At 35.0% G+C, this 17,322-nt stretch overlaps 2 protein-coding genes across 2 annotated transcripts; both read right to left on the reverse strand.

The window, feature by feature from the left end:
* Nucleotides 1-271: 271 nt before the first annotated feature.
* LOC145603831 (uncharacterized) lies at nt 272-1,273 on the reverse strand. The gene has a single exon (XM_081659814.1). It carries the CDS (start codon nt 1,271-1,273, stop codon nt 272-274), a length of 1,002 nt encoding a protein of 333 aa, XP_081515940.1.
* Nucleotides 1,274-2,917: 1,644 nt separating this feature from the next.
* On the reverse strand, nt 2,918-12,342 carry LOC145606155 (topless-related protein 3-like). Its single transcript, XM_081662208.1, has 24 exons — nt 11,934-12,342; nt 11,435-11,614; nt 11,205-11,318; nt 10,161-10,319; nt 9,320-9,494; nt 9,058-9,193; nt 8,611-8,726; nt 8,372-8,507; nt 8,181-8,290; nt 7,950-8,016; nt 7,752-7,825; nt 7,579-7,674; nt 7,393-7,485; nt 7,019-7,146; nt 6,649-6,883; nt 6,379-6,546; nt 5,815-5,952; nt 5,627-5,737; nt 5,357-5,536; nt 5,129-5,257; nt 4,940-5,035; nt 4,115-4,297; nt 3,852-4,027; nt 2,918-3,465 (listed from the first exon to the last, which is right to left on the reverse strand). Exons 1-24 carry the CDS (start codon nt 12,011-12,013, stop codon nt 3,249-3,251), a joined length of 3,297 nt encoding a protein of 1,098 aa, XP_081518334.1. The 5' UTR covers nt 12,014-12,342; the 3' UTR covers nt 2,918-3,248.
* Between the last annotated feature and the right edge of the window lie 4,980 nt (nt 12,343-17,322).

Genomic DNA, 17,322 nt, shown 5'->3' on the forward strand with positions numbered 1-17,322 from the left:
CATTCATCTCATCAGATACAACCTCCTCTATGCCTTCCAACGCCCCTTGAAATCCTATCGGTGAACTTGTTGCGAAGAGATCATTAAAGTAAGCCTCAATGAGTCGTTCCAAATCCACACGTTGGTGAAGTACCACTCCACTTGAGTCCATTAAACCAGAGATACGATTTTTTGCTCTTCGTTGGCTAGCTTTATGGTGAAAATATTTTGTGTTTTTATCACCATCTCTAAGCTCATTTGCTCGGGCTCTAGCAAACCAAAAAGATTCTTCCTACAAATAGAGAGAGTCAAGCTCCTCGGATAAGTTTTTGCACAAGTCCAAGGTCGGACCATCCATTGCACCTTCCTTCAACTCACGCAGCTTTTGTTCGGCCTTTTTTATTTTTTTCTTGATCAAGCCAAAAGTCTTCCCTGCCCATGAACTCAAGTCTTCACCACATCGGGCAATTTTTTGATTTATATCCATCGCAAGACTCGTATGCCAACTTCTATCCACAATCTCCCCACATTCTTCCCGAGAGAGCCAAAGAGGCTCAAACCGGAAGCTCTTTCCATGTGCACTAGAATCATCTCTTTTCTTGACAGTCAACATAATTGGAGCATGATCACAGCTGTAAATAGGGAAATTTCGGGCTTGATAATCTGGGAACAAAGATACCCATCCATCATCAGCAAGAAATCTATCCAACCGTTCACGCACATAAGTCGACATAGAATTCCCTCTTTCCCAAGTGTAAATGCTACCTTTGAACCCCAAATCTCGAAAGCAACAAGTATCGATAGCATCTCTAAATGCATCCATGAGCCTCTCACTTCTAGGAACACCACCATCCTTCTCACTCAAGCTAGTTATTTCATTGAAATCTCCAAACATAATACATGACAAGCTGTTTTTTGATTTTAGAGAGGCCATCAATGACCAAGTATTATGTTTTTGCGCTTGTTCCGGCCACCCATAAATGCCAATAGCTCTCCAAATAGGGGAGTTATTACCATCAAGTACATCTACCTCAAAGTGATGATCAGAATACGAGACCACATTTGCATTTATATTTTTCCACCAAAAACCCATACCACCCGAATTACCAACACTACTAACACATAAGCCATAAGAAAAGCCACATCTGTTTTTTATTTTATTTAAAGTAGTACTATCAATCATAGACTCCATTACAAAAACGAAATTTGGCCTTTCCCTCCAACATTTATCTTGGAGGGCACGAACTCGCCTCGGGTTGCCAAGCCCGCGGCAGTTCCAGCTTATTATTTTCATGGCTTTTCGAGGGTTTGGACATTCCCAATACCCTCTACTTCATTAACAGGAAAAACAGAAGATTTATCACTAGCACACATTTTTAACTTTTTTTCAGAAAAATTAACAGTAGCATCATGATTGTTACCAATGACCTCTTCTACATTTCTTTTCTTTGAGCCAGTGGGATTTCCACAACTTTCTGATGTGTCCATGCAAGCAACACCTTCCCTCCTTCCTTTTTTATGTGTCTTCTTGGAGCAAGTAGACGCATAAATTTTTTCATTTAGTAACATCCCATCAGCAGCTTCATACTCCTTCATAATCTCGTCCCCACCACGCATAACAGAAGCATACCCTGCCACTCCCACGGAGTCTTCACTAGCTTTACCCTTCTCCTCCAACAAAGCTTTTGGTCGTAGTACCATTTTACCACTTCCATTGTCCTCGACAGCAACCAGAGCCACAGAACGCGGTTTAGGAGAAGCCACATTGAGCTCACCAGGGGTAGAGAACAGAAGCTTTCTAGCTGCCCCCGGAGGTCCCAGCCTAATGACTGAAGGATCATTATAATCCGCCCTCGGAATTCTTCTCTTCATCATCAGATTTGCAGCCCATTTTCTTTCTTTTTCACGGTCCATGGCAGAGACTTTTGGACGGTGTGGTGAAGCAGACAAATACGGACCATATTGAAACACCAACGGCGATTCATCATCACACTTCTCCTTCTCTACACAATCCTTATCAATGTGCCCCAACAGACCACAAAAAAAGCAGAAATCCCCAAGCCTTTCATACTTGAATCCTATCCACTTGGTAGCCCCCGACTCCATAGCAACCTTCAACCCCCGTCTAAGCGGTTTGGTGATATTCACCAACACCTTCATCCTCATGTACTCCTCCCACCCAAGAGGGTCAGACTCATCAACCTCCAAGCACTCACCAATACAATCACCCACCTCCCTAGCAAAACGAGATGTTCGTTTTCCAAAGCTACCCTTTTAAGTGGGTAGAATTTATATTGTAGTAAGTGAAAGTAACTATGTTAGACTTACCCTTAACCCTTGTAAAGCTATTTCATTCTATTTACTAAAAATACGGTAAGAAATTTATTTTCATTTTTCTTGCCATCAATTTTCAAAATTATCATAATATTAATCACTTAGCAATTATTAATTCATTAATTGACATATATTTTTAAAAACCAAAACCACAACAATACCAAACAAACCCTGATTAGGTTTGGCATGAGAAAGAGAGAAAAAAAAATAATAAAAAGAAAAAAGTAGTACTAAATCTATACAATTTTTTTTTTTTACAAAAAATCTATACAATTTCAATTTGTTTTTTATAAAAACAACACAATAATATTTGATATTATTGTATTTTTACAAGTCCAAATAGTAAGATTATCGTCCAAAACTCCAAATCAGTTGAATGCTGTCCCAGACTGATTTACATTCTGCCTGCAAAAAATTTCTTTCACCTTCAGACTATTCCTGATTTCAGTCTATTCGCCTTCGGACTGAAAGGAACCTTCACCTTCAGACAGCAAACAATTTCTTTGGCCCAAGATTCACATCACCCCAAGCAAACACAAAAGAAATACATGCTTCCTTTTTTTTTGGGTGAAAGAGGGGGGAAAACCCCAACAAAAGAAATACATGCTTATAATACTGCTTGATTAACGATTCATTCCCTTGCAGAGCAATTGCTCAAAGCATCTGTAAATCTTCTAGTAATACAATGTCATCAAGACAGAAGAACTCATATACAATTTTCTAAAATACAGAGCCCAGTTCACTTTCAATTGGACGAGATAATGATACAAGAATGCACCTCTCTAACCAATTCTGTCTAAACATTGTGTCTTTATCCTTGCTGAGAAAACATTATCTGAAGATCACAATCCTAGAGTCTACTCACTAAACTGTAGTAAACTAGTACACTAAATAAAGAATTTCAACAATGTACAGACAGGATTTTCTAGAGAGGTTCATCTTTGTATTTGATCAGGAGTGTGGCTGCTTGTAGCAGATGATGAGGCCGTTCTGCCATTTAGCAACCCATTATCGGCAGGTGGAGACACTCCCCACTTGCCTTCTGACTCGGCTGGCTCTATCACTTTAACGGTTCCATCACTCAACCCTACAGCAATCTGAAAGGGTTCTTGTGGGTGGGCAGCTACCACTAGCGCATAAACAGCTTGGCTCCTAAAACAAGTAGAGACAGATTAGATGAGACTAATATAAATATAGAATCTACATCTACCACATAACCCTTGTGGTCAGCAACTCAAAACAAAGCAGCATTGCATATGTCAACGTCTCAGGTACTTGGTCTTTCTTCACTGAATAATTGAGAAAAATTACACATACCCAAGAAACAAAATAAACTCAAGTGCATAACCAGCTAAAACTTCAGGACTTTATTGTGATATTAACCCTCTCAAGATAAACACAAACAATAGTTCAGGTACTAATAATGAGAGTCGGAATTTGATCATATGGATTATATTTTTAAATAAATAATGCAGTACTGTATCAATAGAATGAAATATAATGTTCAACATTACAGATGGTAAAGTCTTTTTACTCACCCATTCAATTGAGCCTGAGAAAGGTATGCTGAAGGGCCCACACGGCATCTAAGTTTCAAAGTGTCCGCATCAAATACTCCAATGTTGCCATCACAAAAAGAAGCATAAACTATCATACTATTGCACGAGTATGCTGCATAGGATATTGGTGCAGACAATGCATCCTGGGGAACCCACTGCAATATAAGAAGGCATAGAAGAATCACAACTGATCTTTTACAATCAACCTCAAAGCAAAACATAGTTAAACCACTCTGTTATACCTGTCTAATGCATTCCATTTTAGAGGCATCATATATTGCTAGCTGGGTTTCATGGAACACTAGCAAACGAGTCTGGTCAGAGTGAAACTGGACTCGTGTATCACCAGTAGCTGCCTTACCAGCTGGAAGTTGTATTGTGACAGTCTTCCTCTTCTCCCAGGTATCAATGCTCCAGACACACAGCTGTAGTCATATATCCACCATTATAATAGTGAAAAAGACACTTTATTATAAGTCATAGTAGCATACATCAACAGTATCAGGTTAATATATTGTCATTTGAAAGCAATTGAACCTCATATACAGAGAGATTGACTGCCTCTGAATGCAGCATAAAAACCATATATTGATTATTCAAAAAATAAGTAAATAAAATTTCAACACTTGGTATAAAATGTACTAGGAATGGAGCAATTTTCTTAGGTAGTAGTTATAACAAGTAATCGTTATCCAAACTACCCATAGAGAGCCATCGCCGCCTAGTGCCCAAATCGGAAAGGAAAACACATACAGAAATAATAATTCTAAGGAACAACTAGACCAGAACCTTAGCCGGCCCTGTTAGTCATAATAAGTAATCGTTATCCAAACTACCCATAGAGAGCCATCGCCGTCTAATGCCCAAATCGGAAAGGATAACACATACAGAAATAATAATTCTAAGGAACAACTAGACCATACAACCCAAGTAAATATTCTTCACTGGTGACCTGGCCACTTCATTTGTAAACACTCTAGTCTATATCAATATATCTCTTCCAAAATTACAAAAGTTAAAACCAAAAGGTTGTATTAACTTCCCAAAAGAGGTCGAATATTGCCTACCTGAGCATCAGCCCCAGATGATACCAGGATACCAAGAATGGTTGAAAATGCTAAACCACTAATGCGCTTCACGTGACCCTTCAATTTTGATTTAACCTGAAATTAAGAGGTTGAATAAACCTTAAATAGATGGCATACTAATATAAGAAAACACTATAAAGAAGTTACTTTGCAATTGAAAATAATTACCTCGTCTACTCTAACATTGTATATGTGAATGGTTGAGTCCTCCATTCCAATTGCTATGATGTTGTTGTCTTGGGGATGGAATGCCAAGAAAGTTGAGGCAGGCGGAGGAGGCATGAATGTCGTCATGACCTGAAATTGCAAAATAATTAGTTGCCCATGAAGTCCATAATAAAGCTGAACTATAGAACAGCAGGCATACTTTACATTAATAATCATAAATATAAATACCTTAAATGTCATCATGTTAAACAATGACACCTTTCCACCAGCAGCTGACATTACGTATGAATCATTTTTCGAAAGTGCTATGCATGGTACAGCTTCTTCAGCGTTGACACTTGGGACATCATTAGTCATAAGAAGACCGCTGCTTGGTTGCCAATGTTGCGGAACCACACTGGCAGTGGCCTATTGAAAATTGAAACTCAACAATTTTAGCAACAGTTCATTCAAAGATTTCAAAAACATATTTGATGAAAACAGAAACTCTTCCATTACCTTCCCGTTAGGGTTTTGCTCACTGCGACTCCACTTCCAGATCTTCTGGATACCATTTGAACCAAGCGCCAAAACCCCAATACCATTATTGGTGTAAAGAAGTCGAGCAACCTAGAGGCATGCAACATTCAGATAAGAAAGAGAAATTCTGTGCACAGCATATGATTTTAAAGAGTCGATTAACAAACCTTGCTGAAGCTGTCCATGCTTTCTGGTAAAGTCACCAGCCTACACTGAACAGGCTCCACGATTTCAGCCAACTGCCAAGGCTTGATTTTAGTCTCAATTGCATCTTCGGCCATCCGAGCCTTTTCCATGTTTCCATTCTGAAGAAAAAGGGAATCCAAAACTAAGCTAAAATACAATGATGCAAAGGAACATGAATAGAGAAGAAAATCCAGGTACAATGAAATGGGATGGCTTTCATTACAAAAGAATGTACAACGGTTTTTTTTGTCCAAGGTTTCTCAGACACAATTATGCTCCGTAGCACATGCTACATCAAAACTAACGATTCCAAATAAGTACTCACCACAATTGGATAGAATGTTCATGAGTCATTGCAGAAAATTGAGACAAGCACATATGAGAATTAGGAGGACAAGCACAGAAACACACATGGTCAATCTAATATGCTTGGCAAGTTTAGTGGTCTTGGCCTCGAGGCATTACAAAAAGAGATCAGAAATATAATAAGATTTAGACAGCTACTAATAATTGCTGCTATATAAATTTAAATCATTGAAGGTTACCTTGATAGCAGCAGCTTCAATAGGTGTCCTCAGTGCTTCAAATTGTGGGGCTTCTACAGTCCTCAATAAACGAAGACCAGCTGCAGTTGCGAGAATTTTGATTCCATTATCTGCAGTGGAAACAGCAAGAAGGTTCCCTTCCTTGTTGAATCTCAACCGTGGAAGATTCTGAAACGCATTTCAAAACATAACATAAGCAACAGCACTACATCCTACTTGTGGGAAGAGGGGACTTTCCCATGATATATAGACAAATCCAAAGATGCTAACCGGAAGCCCTCCCTCTGCATCTGTTTGAGCGAGTACACTGACATTATCCATGTCCCAAAACTTTATCTGATGATCTTCCCCTGCAGCTAGAAAATGATTTTGTGTTGTGTCAAATTGCACAACGCCATTTGATTTCCTTCTAAATCCAGTGTATGTCCTTTTTATTGCCCCTTCACTCTCATTCCACTCAACCAGGAAAGATTCTCCATCTTTACTAGTTCCACACGAAAATAATCTGCAATACAATAAGACAGGTGTAGGTAAAAACATCACATGGCATCAACTCCATGCTATGTCAGAGATCCTAAAATTGGGAATCCTGATGGACTGAATCCTTTTTACAAGACAATTTTCACAAATTTATCCATACCTAGTTCCATCAGCACTGTAAAGCATTGTAGTACACCAGTGTCCAGGAGCATCATAGTCAACTTTAGACCCCGTATTATCATACAGCCAAGCTTTAATCTTCCCGTCAAATGCAGTTGAAAAAATGAACTGAGAAGGAAAGGAAGCAAATGAGCATAGTGTTACAAGAACAGGAAGCAGGATAGTGTCTTCAAGATTTTCAAGATTTAATAATCTACTAATTTACTAACAGGAAGCATGGGCTTAGTTCACAGCTCATCATCAATCAGATCAATTCATAATTTACTAATAGAAAAGAGAGTACAGTTTTAGACCCAAACATCACGTCTACTGTATGTATCACAATTATCAACTTCAGGGCTATTGGTTAGATACCTGAATGTTCTCCTTGTGATGAGGGCATATTGAGTAAACAGGTGCTTCATGGCCTTCAAGATTGAATAACTTTCTTCCTGATAAGTCCCAAACCTGTTTGATAGAAGCATTAGTAAGAAAGAGTAAAAACATCATAACCAGCATGCGAAATTGAACCTGAATATTAAAAACCTACTCCATTCTTACCTTAATGATCTTATCATCTCCACATGTTAGGACACAAAGTTGCTTGTTAGGATAAGCAAAAGCTAGATCATTCACCCCACCAACATGGGCATCAATCTGCAAGCTTAAGGATATATTGGTCAGGTTTGATGTTCAGAGTACAACTTAAACAAGCAAGATAATACTTCATTTACCTCCAACTGTTGTCGAAGATCATTTGGTCCAGAATAAGCATATAAATGGATCAGGTGCTTACTAAAGGCAGCTCCTGCAACAATGAACTGAATGAGACCATAGACGATGGAAACAGGAGCAAAAGATATTTTAAAAAAAAAGAAGCAGAAGCAGCAAGAAAAACAATTACAAAAACAAAAATAAGCAAGCAGACATACCCAGATAATTTCCATCAGGACTCCATGCAACTCGGCTGACTGATATTACATCTTTGACAAAGGCAGCCTGTAAAAACTCACAATCATTAGGCCTACAGACTGGGCTGGTTCAGCTACAAGAGCATGCAGTCATAAGTGTTGTATGTCCAAAAAAAAGTAGTAAGAGAGAGAGAGTGACACACACACACAAATATTAAGAACAAGAAAATTACTACAAGGTGATAGATTAACCTGGAATTGTAAAGAGCATGAAGCCATGTCCCAAACTTTGAAAGGCTTTGACACCAATTTCTCACGTGATGCAACCTCCCAAAGAGTAATTTCCGCGCTAGATGAACCAACTAATCCAAACATCAAAGTTAGCACAAGACATGAAAACAAAGTGCATGTATGGAACTACAATAAATGAATAGCCTTCATACCAAGCATCAATGTGGGATGAGAAGGATGGAAATCCATGCTTGTAACAGTTGAGCCTTGGTGCAAAGTAAAGGCCACCATTCTGGGGAGGTCATCAACAGACCAAGAAGCTTGTTGGCGGGGTGTTGGATACGTAACCTGAAAAGTAAAACAACAAAGAATATGCAGTAAGTAAACTGCCGATTAACATACTTAACATTGGAACCAACATGAAAAGTTAAGCCCAGAACAGAACAGTTACCTCCTCCACAGATTGCGCAGGACGAAGACGCTTCATCAGCTGTTCGTGATCAGGATTCTGATAATCAACCATGCCAAGTGTTGTAGGCGGTGTTCTTGGCCTTTTATGGATTGGGACTACCAAAAAAAAAAAAATACATATATAAATAAAAAGCTCAGGTTCTAAATAAAAATAAATAAATAAAAATGTCTACGAAGAAGCTGACACAAGTAAAGAAGAATATTCAGATACAAACGAGAAATTAAGTTTCCTTTTAAAGCCATCAACTCTTCCCCACTATTAAACAAAGCCAACATTAAGCTAAAATAGATGTTAGGGAGTTCCTCAATACATAAGGTGCCTCTATAGTTAAGAACAGTTAAACAGGAAGCCTCTTAACCAATTTCACCGGCCTCAATTATAATTACAAGTAAATATTCACAAACAGCTTATTATGTCAGTACCCACCTTGATTTGGGGGCACAGGAATGGATGATGCAGTCACCACTGCTGCTTGGACAGAAGAGGATGCAGCAGCATTTGCCATCCAACCAGCCAAAGCATTAGCACTAGCTGCAGCAGCTGCAGGTGTAGGCTGGAATGGCTGCAAGATAAAATAAGACATCATAATTGAGATTCATAATTTTTTAACTTATTCAGCAAACTTCAAAAAGAAAAAGAAAAGATAAAAAAAAACAAACAAACTAGCAAATGATTGTAGACAACATACACCATGAGCTCCTAGCTGTGTATAAGCAGCAGGCTTTGCAACAGCAGCAACTGGAAGAGTTACAGGAGCAGGTGCAACAGCTCCATTTGGAGGAGTGCACGTATGATCAGTGAACAATGTCTTGATATCAGGGTTTGGTCTGGGATTCTTACATAGCTGATGCTGCCAATTTAAGCTGCACAAATCAGAGAGTTAAAAAATCAGTAAACATATATACCCAATCTTGTTTGATAACAATCAGATACCAAATAGATCAAGTCTTTTTAAGAATATACATGACAATTAGGTGCGCATTAGTGCGCCTATTGAATACTTCTAGCCTAGAGCAAAAAAACGCGCTCTGCCCTAATTCCCTAGTGCCTAGACGCACCTTAGGTGTGCTTTTCAGAACACTGATCCTTCTGATTTTAAATTTTCTTCTACGGTTATGTGGTTCAAGAAGATTGACGTGTCATGTAAGGAAGACTAAATTAAGAATCAAAGTATTGTTTATTAGTATAATATGCTTTTCCAGTTCACGGTTCATGGGGGTGACTGGGTGAGTGAGAGCAACTTAGATAACACTATCCCTTACCCTAATCTTTTCCATTTATTTTACGTGCTTTTCATAATTTTCAGCAAATCAAACAAACACACTACCTCACTCATTTATTTTAAAAAAGTAAACAGTAGGTTTCTGATTGCCATCCCACAGACATTGGCCTTATCTGAAGTTTAAAGAGACTGAGACATAATAAGTCACTCTAGCAATTGCCGTGTATGACAGAATTTATGAACATAAATATCACCATGAACATTAAACCATTCAACCAACAAACAAAGTGACAGCAGGGCCTTTTACCTTTGATTAATTAGTGTACGCAGTCTTGACGATCTCAGAGTCGGGAACACCAGCTTGTCACGGAAAAGCGGGTTTGCTTCTATCAGCTTTTTAAGCTCTACCAACATTATGTTACGAGCAGTTTTGGTGTCACCATACTTTGAAAGCTGCTCGTTTTCCCTGAGGTATCCAAAAAAGTTCTAAGTACTGTAACAATTTTATAAAAGGCAATCTAAGGAAGACTGCAGATCACATCGCACACTAGAAATGTTTTTCATGGTAATCTCCCCATTAGATAAAACATTTGAAATCAGGAGCAAACAAAATTTCCTGCTCCCAACTGACGTGACAAGAACTAAATTATTACCACATCAGCTAGAAACACTAATTTGCCAAATTATTACTACAGCTCTTGTGACCACTCCACTTTGGGAGTTGAGGTCTTGCACGATAGATCTCCCCGGGTGCATGCAATATTTTCTATTCCCAACAGGCATGGTACAACCGTACAAATTAAAAGGATACAAAGATCCATCCTTAAATTATTACCATCACCAGGGAGCAATAGCTCGATAAACTATTACTACAGCTCTTGTGACCACTCGCTTTGGGGGACAAGGTCTTGCATGATGGATTTTTCCATCAGATAAAACATCTGAAATTAGATACATGTGAGATTCTTCCAACAGACGTGGCAAGAAATTAAAGTATACAGTGGACCATCAGCAGCACTAATTTTCAAAAGGCCCAACGAGACACCATGCCAAGAGCATGTACAGGGAAGGTCTATTGGCCCTCTTAAACGTATCATTACATAAGCCCAGCAACAATTTTCCTAACTGATACAATTTCCTTCTCCCAATTGACATTGAAACAATTCAAACAGTACAAAAAAAAAAAATCAATCCTTAGATTATTTCCACGTCACCGGGGAATACCCCAATGTTCACTAACTAATTTTCCAAAAGACACAAGTCAAGGGCACAAAACAGTCTCTCAGTTGTCCACATGTGCTATATCCTATAAAGCATTAAAACGAACGATTGTGGGGTTTGTAAAGTATACCTGAAGTTAGTTAGAGTTAAAAGCTGTGTGATTTCCTTGTAGAGCTCTTCGTTGAATGTCGAAAATACTTTCAAATCACCAACAAGTATCTCAACCGCCTTGGACTTGTCTTGCCTAATAAATTCAAACAAACACCACAATTTTAATACCAATTTCACTCCCCCCTCCCCCCCCAAATACAATGACAACAAATCAATCAAACTCGAAAACAAAACCGAAATCAAACATACCGGTCAAGAGCTTCGAGATACTTCTGCTTCCTAATCTCAAAGAATATCTTCATTGAATATCTGTTGTCATCCACTTTGGTAAACCCAGACAAATACTTTTCAACCTCATCCCACTCCCCTGCTTGCACTTTCTCTTCAAAGTATTTCATATTGAAGAAAAACCCTGACTCTTGCTCAAGCCTACCCCCAATCACCAAATTAAATTAAATTAAATTAATTCACAAATTAAATAATACAATATACAATCAGCAAATGAAATTAACATAAAATCATCAACAATTATCCAAACATTCTCATCAAAAACCCTAACATCACAAAAATTCAAAAATTGACCTCCAACGGCTCCCCATTTTTTTATTTTTACCAAAAAAAAATTAAAATTACCTTCCTTCGGATAAATTCTCCGCATGTAATAAAAACCAAAAAAAACATAATTTTTTTTTAAAAAAAATAATTAGGACAGAGAAAAATTATAATAATTAAAAATAATAAAAAATACCTGTGAACGGACTCCTTGAATTTCTCTTCTTCAAGGAATTGGAGTATAAGAAAAACCAATTCCCGGCTTAACGACGACATTTTATCCCCTAAATAATCCAGAAATTCAGATCAAATTAACAGATCAAATTTCGTTAATTTCCCCTAAAATCAAAAACCCCCAAATTAAGATCAGAACAAGAGGAAAAAAAAATCGAGAGAAAGAAAATTATCCTCAAAACATGAATGAATTGAGCAGAGAAATAGGAGAGAGAGAAAGATTTTAAGCAAATTAAAGTTGGAAATTTCTAGGGTTTATATTTTGGAGGCTCGAAGTTCGAGAATTTCTAGGGTTTCAAAAGCTTGAAAAAGAAGGCTACTCAAAAAATAAATGTAAAAAAAAATGAGGTCTATTTATTTAGAACAAGAGCGGAGGAGAGAGAAAGTAAGATAAAGGTTTTGTGTTTCTCTTTCTACTCTCTCTCTTGCTATCTTCGATGCTTTTTTTGCAGAGTGATAAGTAAGTGTGCTTATATAGTTATATGATAAGGTGATTTATAGAAGTGATAGGTAGATTTGGTTATCATTGCGTGTGATGTGAGAAAAAGTAAACCGGATTCCAAACCACTAACTCAATTAGAGTTGAATATTCGTTGTTAACGTCCATTTTTGACTCCTCTTGTTTCGCGATAAATACGGGGTTTTTTTTTATATCTCGTGGTATTTTGAGTTGAGTTGAATATAGCGGGGGAAAGTGAATTTTACGACACTGATTTTTTATTTTTTATATTTTTTATTTTTTATTTTTTATTTTTTTTGAAGACGTGAAAATAGTTAATTCTAGGTTCAGCGTATCTAATCTGATCCCATTTATTTCCATTTTTGTTGAATTTGTTAATTAATTTACTTGATTTGTTTTCTTTTACTCCCTCCGTCCCTAAATTACATTCCTCTTTGGAAATTTACACGGGAATTAAGGAGGGAAGAATAAGACAAATAACAATAATTAGATAATGTGATGGGAAGTACAAAGATAGATTAGTTATTACTCATGACATGTCATCAATCCTTGCAAAAAAAAAAGGACCAATCACATGCTCCTAATTGAAAATTTTTAACCAATCATATTCATTGGAATTTGGTACAAGAATTATGAGTGAGATTAGGTAAGGATGAGTGAGAAAGCATTAAATATAAAACAGAAAAAGAGAGTTGATTTACTAAAAAAAACTTACCATAAATAGAAAGAGGGAATGTAATTTTGGAATACCAAAAATAGAAAGGAGGAATGTAATTTAGGAACGGAGGGAGTATCAATATATACAATTTTTTTTTTTTTGAAGAACAATATATACAATTATTAATATTTGTAAATAAATTTATACTCCTTCATTAATACAATAATTGTTTTTTTTTATCCTTTTCCTCAAAAAAAAAATTTATTGTTTTTTATCCTTATCTTATCTTTGATTACAATTGCAATTATAAATAATACCTTTTTTCAAAAAAAAATACTTCTAAAAGTTTGACTTACTTATCCTTTATGCGGTAAGAAATAAATAACTTTGATCGCATTTTATATGATTAATACAATGGAAATAAAGTAACATCAACTTGTGACTACCAAAACCTTAATAAACCATGTTTCGACACAAAACTCGATAATTTTTAGTTAATAGGTGATGAAATCTGACTTTATATAATTTTGGGGTAGTTATATTTTAATAAAAATGGTGGTAAAGTCAAACTTAGGTATTTTGAGAGGTGATTAATTATGTACAATTTTTTCATTTATTTAACTGTTATGTGACTATACACATGCAACTGTGAATCTCGTGTTTATTCTTAATCTCACTTCTCTAACTTCTCGTGATATTTTGTCTTTTCAATTACACGTTTAATAGATGTGTAATGTGGATACATTCCAGATAATTCCTCAAATCAGATCCTATCAGATTATGCAATCTTATCTCATTAAAAAGAACTTTTAACGATTCGATTCACACTGCAAATCAAATCATCAAGATTATCAGCACGTGTGATTTGATTATAATTTATGTTTTATTGATAAATAAAAAAAATTATTAGTTTAAGTTTTGCATATGCTTGTTAAAAAGACATTAAAAACAAAAGGAGTATTTTGTATCTAACGAACTTATGTGAGCAAATAACAAAATCAACATTGGTTCGATAAAAATCAATGGAAGAATAAGATTATGTTTGGCTCGCTTGATTATTCCTAAACTTATTTTTATTTTCGATAAGTCTTGACCACGATAATTTATAAGGGTGGTTGTTATTTATTCGTATGAATAACCACATAATCTATAAGAGTAACTCCTTATTCTTAGAGTAACCCAAACTCACTGTAAGTAATCCCATTTGTTCATTTGAGTGACTCGTATTATTTTGTTTTAACTAATGAAGGAATAATCTGTGTATGTAATTTATATGAACTTAATTTACTAATTATTTTCTTCCGAGATTTGATTAAGGGCCCTGTCGGATTGAAACTCCTTACGGGTTAACTCGGCTAGACAAATTGGTAGAGAGGGGTGAAGGAAAGGGAATTCCACCTCCCAATTTGTCACTATGGATTGAACTTCCAACGTCATGGTTGGAAGGTGCTATCCTTTCCACTAGACAAGCTGAGCTTAGTAAAACTTATACAAGTATTATTTGATATATGAACATATATAATTTTATTTTATATAAACCTCTTTTCTTTTTCTTTTGAAATAAAAGAAGATACGATGGAAGTCGCGCTTGGTAAAAAGCTTAAAGATGAAACTGATTGTGTTAATTGGCTTTGGCTATATAATTGTATTAACTTATTTGATTAATTGGTTGTATAAAATATATTGGTAAATATATAGTTGATTGCTAAAAGTTGTTTAAGTATGCTAAATGACCAATAATTAAGGTAATTATGGAGTAGGTAATTGAAATAGAGTGTTAGATTAAACTAGTTTTTGGCTGGACAATGTTCCGGGTCATGATTACTTGTATTGTATTATAGTATTTTTTATTTTATTTAAAAAAAAAAAAAATCAATAGTCAATGTTTAATTTGTCAATTTGATTAGACATTAAAGGGAGTACACTAAAAAAATATATGGTGGGAATATTTTATGCTCATCAACAGTTATAATGTTTTAACAGTGAATAAAAGTTAGAATTTTTAAAAAATGATTTTAGGTGTGCTTATTAATTGAATAATAAATAGTAAAACAATAATATATTGAGTAGTTAATACAAATTTGCGAAATAAAGAGCATTACAGTCAAATTAAATTGTTTTAACGCTATTAGGTTAAATCATTCTATTAGGCGCAATAAGTATTAAGAGGCATTGTTAGTGTGATGATAAATGTTGTTCTTAAATTTAGTGGTTTTGCAATGAATTTTGGTATTTAAGGTAGATGAATAGGTATTGACATGTCATTGCTCATGTGACTCCAAATTTATTAAAGGAATGATGACACATGGCGATACCATGTTATTTTATTGAGTTTTAATAAAGTTATACTTCCTCCGTTCTATTAATATTGCAACAATGGACCTTTTGCAACTATTCATCACTCTTGTTTGACCATATAATATGATTTATATGTTAAACAAAATATAGTCAAGTGGGATCTTATTGGACCCGTCTTATAAAACACTTTTATACTGTAATATCAATTTTTTATAACTTTAATTCTTACATAATTATAGATCTTTAGCATATAAAATGTGCTTTGGGATGCATAATTTTATCATTGTTGCAATATTAATAGAACGAAGGAAGTAGATTATAGATGGGTATAGGCGTTTTCACTTTAAGATATCGAGTAAGTTAATGAAAAAAGCCTATTTAATGGGATGAGCTATTTGAATCAGCTTTCCACCAAACTATCCAAAATAGCTTATTTAATTTGATAATGATATTAGCCAAACAAGCTAATTTTGCCGATAAGATGAGATGTTCCAAATACATCCAAATTAATACGAAACAAAACAACATACGAAGGCAATTAATTATTCATTTACTGGGTTAGATCCCGTGCCATGCACGGTTTTTCATTCTCTGAAATAGAAGATCTATTTAAATATAAAAAATGATTTGGTCCAAAATCTATTTATTATTTTATCCCAAATAAAGCAATTAAAATATTTTTTTATTTTTATGACTACATATTATATTTTTTTTCTTCAAGATTTCTTTTATTTTGAACCCTAATGGCATATTTAAGTTGTTATTATTATTTTTTATTTCACATGCTAATTTTTCATTCACCAATTATGTTGGGTGGAAGATATATATTCAAGATTTTTTACTATTAATAATCCGTACTCGTATTACATTAAAGTAATTACTTACATAGAAATTTATATAAATATATATTAAGATATTTAAGTTGGTAAATATATTATTTTATGATTTTTTTTCCCTAAATTTTGGAAGAAAATATTATACTTATATTCTCAATCTAATTTTTAATAGTTTTTTTTTTTAAAAAAAATATATATATACTAAGGACACACCAAAAGATGACACGTGTCATTGCTGGTGTGTCGTTTAGTATATATTATTGATTGATTATTGATTATTGATTTAGCAACCAGAGATTTCACTTAAAATAAAAAAGACAATAGGAGGTTCCACTCTTCCTTCGCTTTCTTTTCTAAACCCTATGCTCTAATGCTCCAGTGTTAATTTTTAAAGAGGCTTAAATTGGATCTTACCGGTGGAAACTCTCGATTTTTTATTTTTGTTTGTTTCTTGCTTTTTTATTTTTAGCTTATTATAATAATGGTTCCTCGACTAGGAGGAAACTTTCTCCCTCGAAAGAAAGGGTTTTGTCATTTGAAATACAATGTTTTTTTCGATCTCTTAGGAAACAAGGTTTTCTTTGCACTTGGAATTGTCTCAGGCTATGTAGGGTTACGATTGATGTTGGTTGCTCAGATTCATGTTGAATTGAAATTATCATAACTATTTACTTCCTCCCAATATTGCAGAGCGACAACGGATGCACTTATAAAGGTGTATGAATCAAGAATGTGTCAAATTGTTATATTTTGCGAATCAAGAATGCGTCGAATTGTTATATTTACATATTTGGATTCTTAGTTCTTCCTTGGTCGTCGTTAATTCTTGTTTGATTTTGTTAAATATATATATATTTTTGTCGTTAACTGTCAATTATAAATACTGTACGAATCAATGAAAATTAGTGTCTTTTGATGTTGAAGTAGTTATAATATAGAAAAAGGGAAAAAATAAGTAAACTTGTATTCAATCCAATTAAATCCAACTATAATTAAAAGCTTGTATATCCATATAGGCATGACAAACAAAGGTATAGCTAATTAAGGATGCATAACCTCATATTCACACGCCTAATTTAATGCACAAATTAAGGTGTAC

The sequence above is a fragment of the Chenopodium album genome, chromosome 22 (genome assembly GCF_948465745.1).
Source record: "Chenopodium album chromosome 22, dcCheAlbu1.1, whole genome shotgun sequence".
Taxonomy (NCBI): Eukaryota; Viridiplantae; Streptophyta; class Magnoliopsida; order Caryophyllales; family Amaranthaceae; genus Chenopodium; species Chenopodium album.

Excerpts from the sequence above, each read along its gene's own strand:
- LOC145606155 (XM_081662208.1), bottom strand. The coding sequence starts at position 12,013 with ATGTCGTCGTTAAGCCGGGAATTGGTTTTTCTTATACTCCAATTCCTT. Across the intron at positions 7,147-7,392 it reads ATCACAAGGAGAACATTCAG|TTCATTTTTTCAACTGCATT; the intron begins GTATCTAACCAA and ends TTTCCTTCTCAG. Across the intron at positions 5,036-5,128 it reads ACAATGTTAGAGTAGACGAG|GTTAAATCAAAATTGAAGGG; the intron begins GTAATTATTTTC and ends TCTTAATTTCAG.
- LOC145603831 (XM_081659814.1), bottom strand. The coding sequence starts at position 1,273 with ATGAAAATAATAAGCTGGAACTGCCGCGGGCTTGGCAACCCGAGGCGA.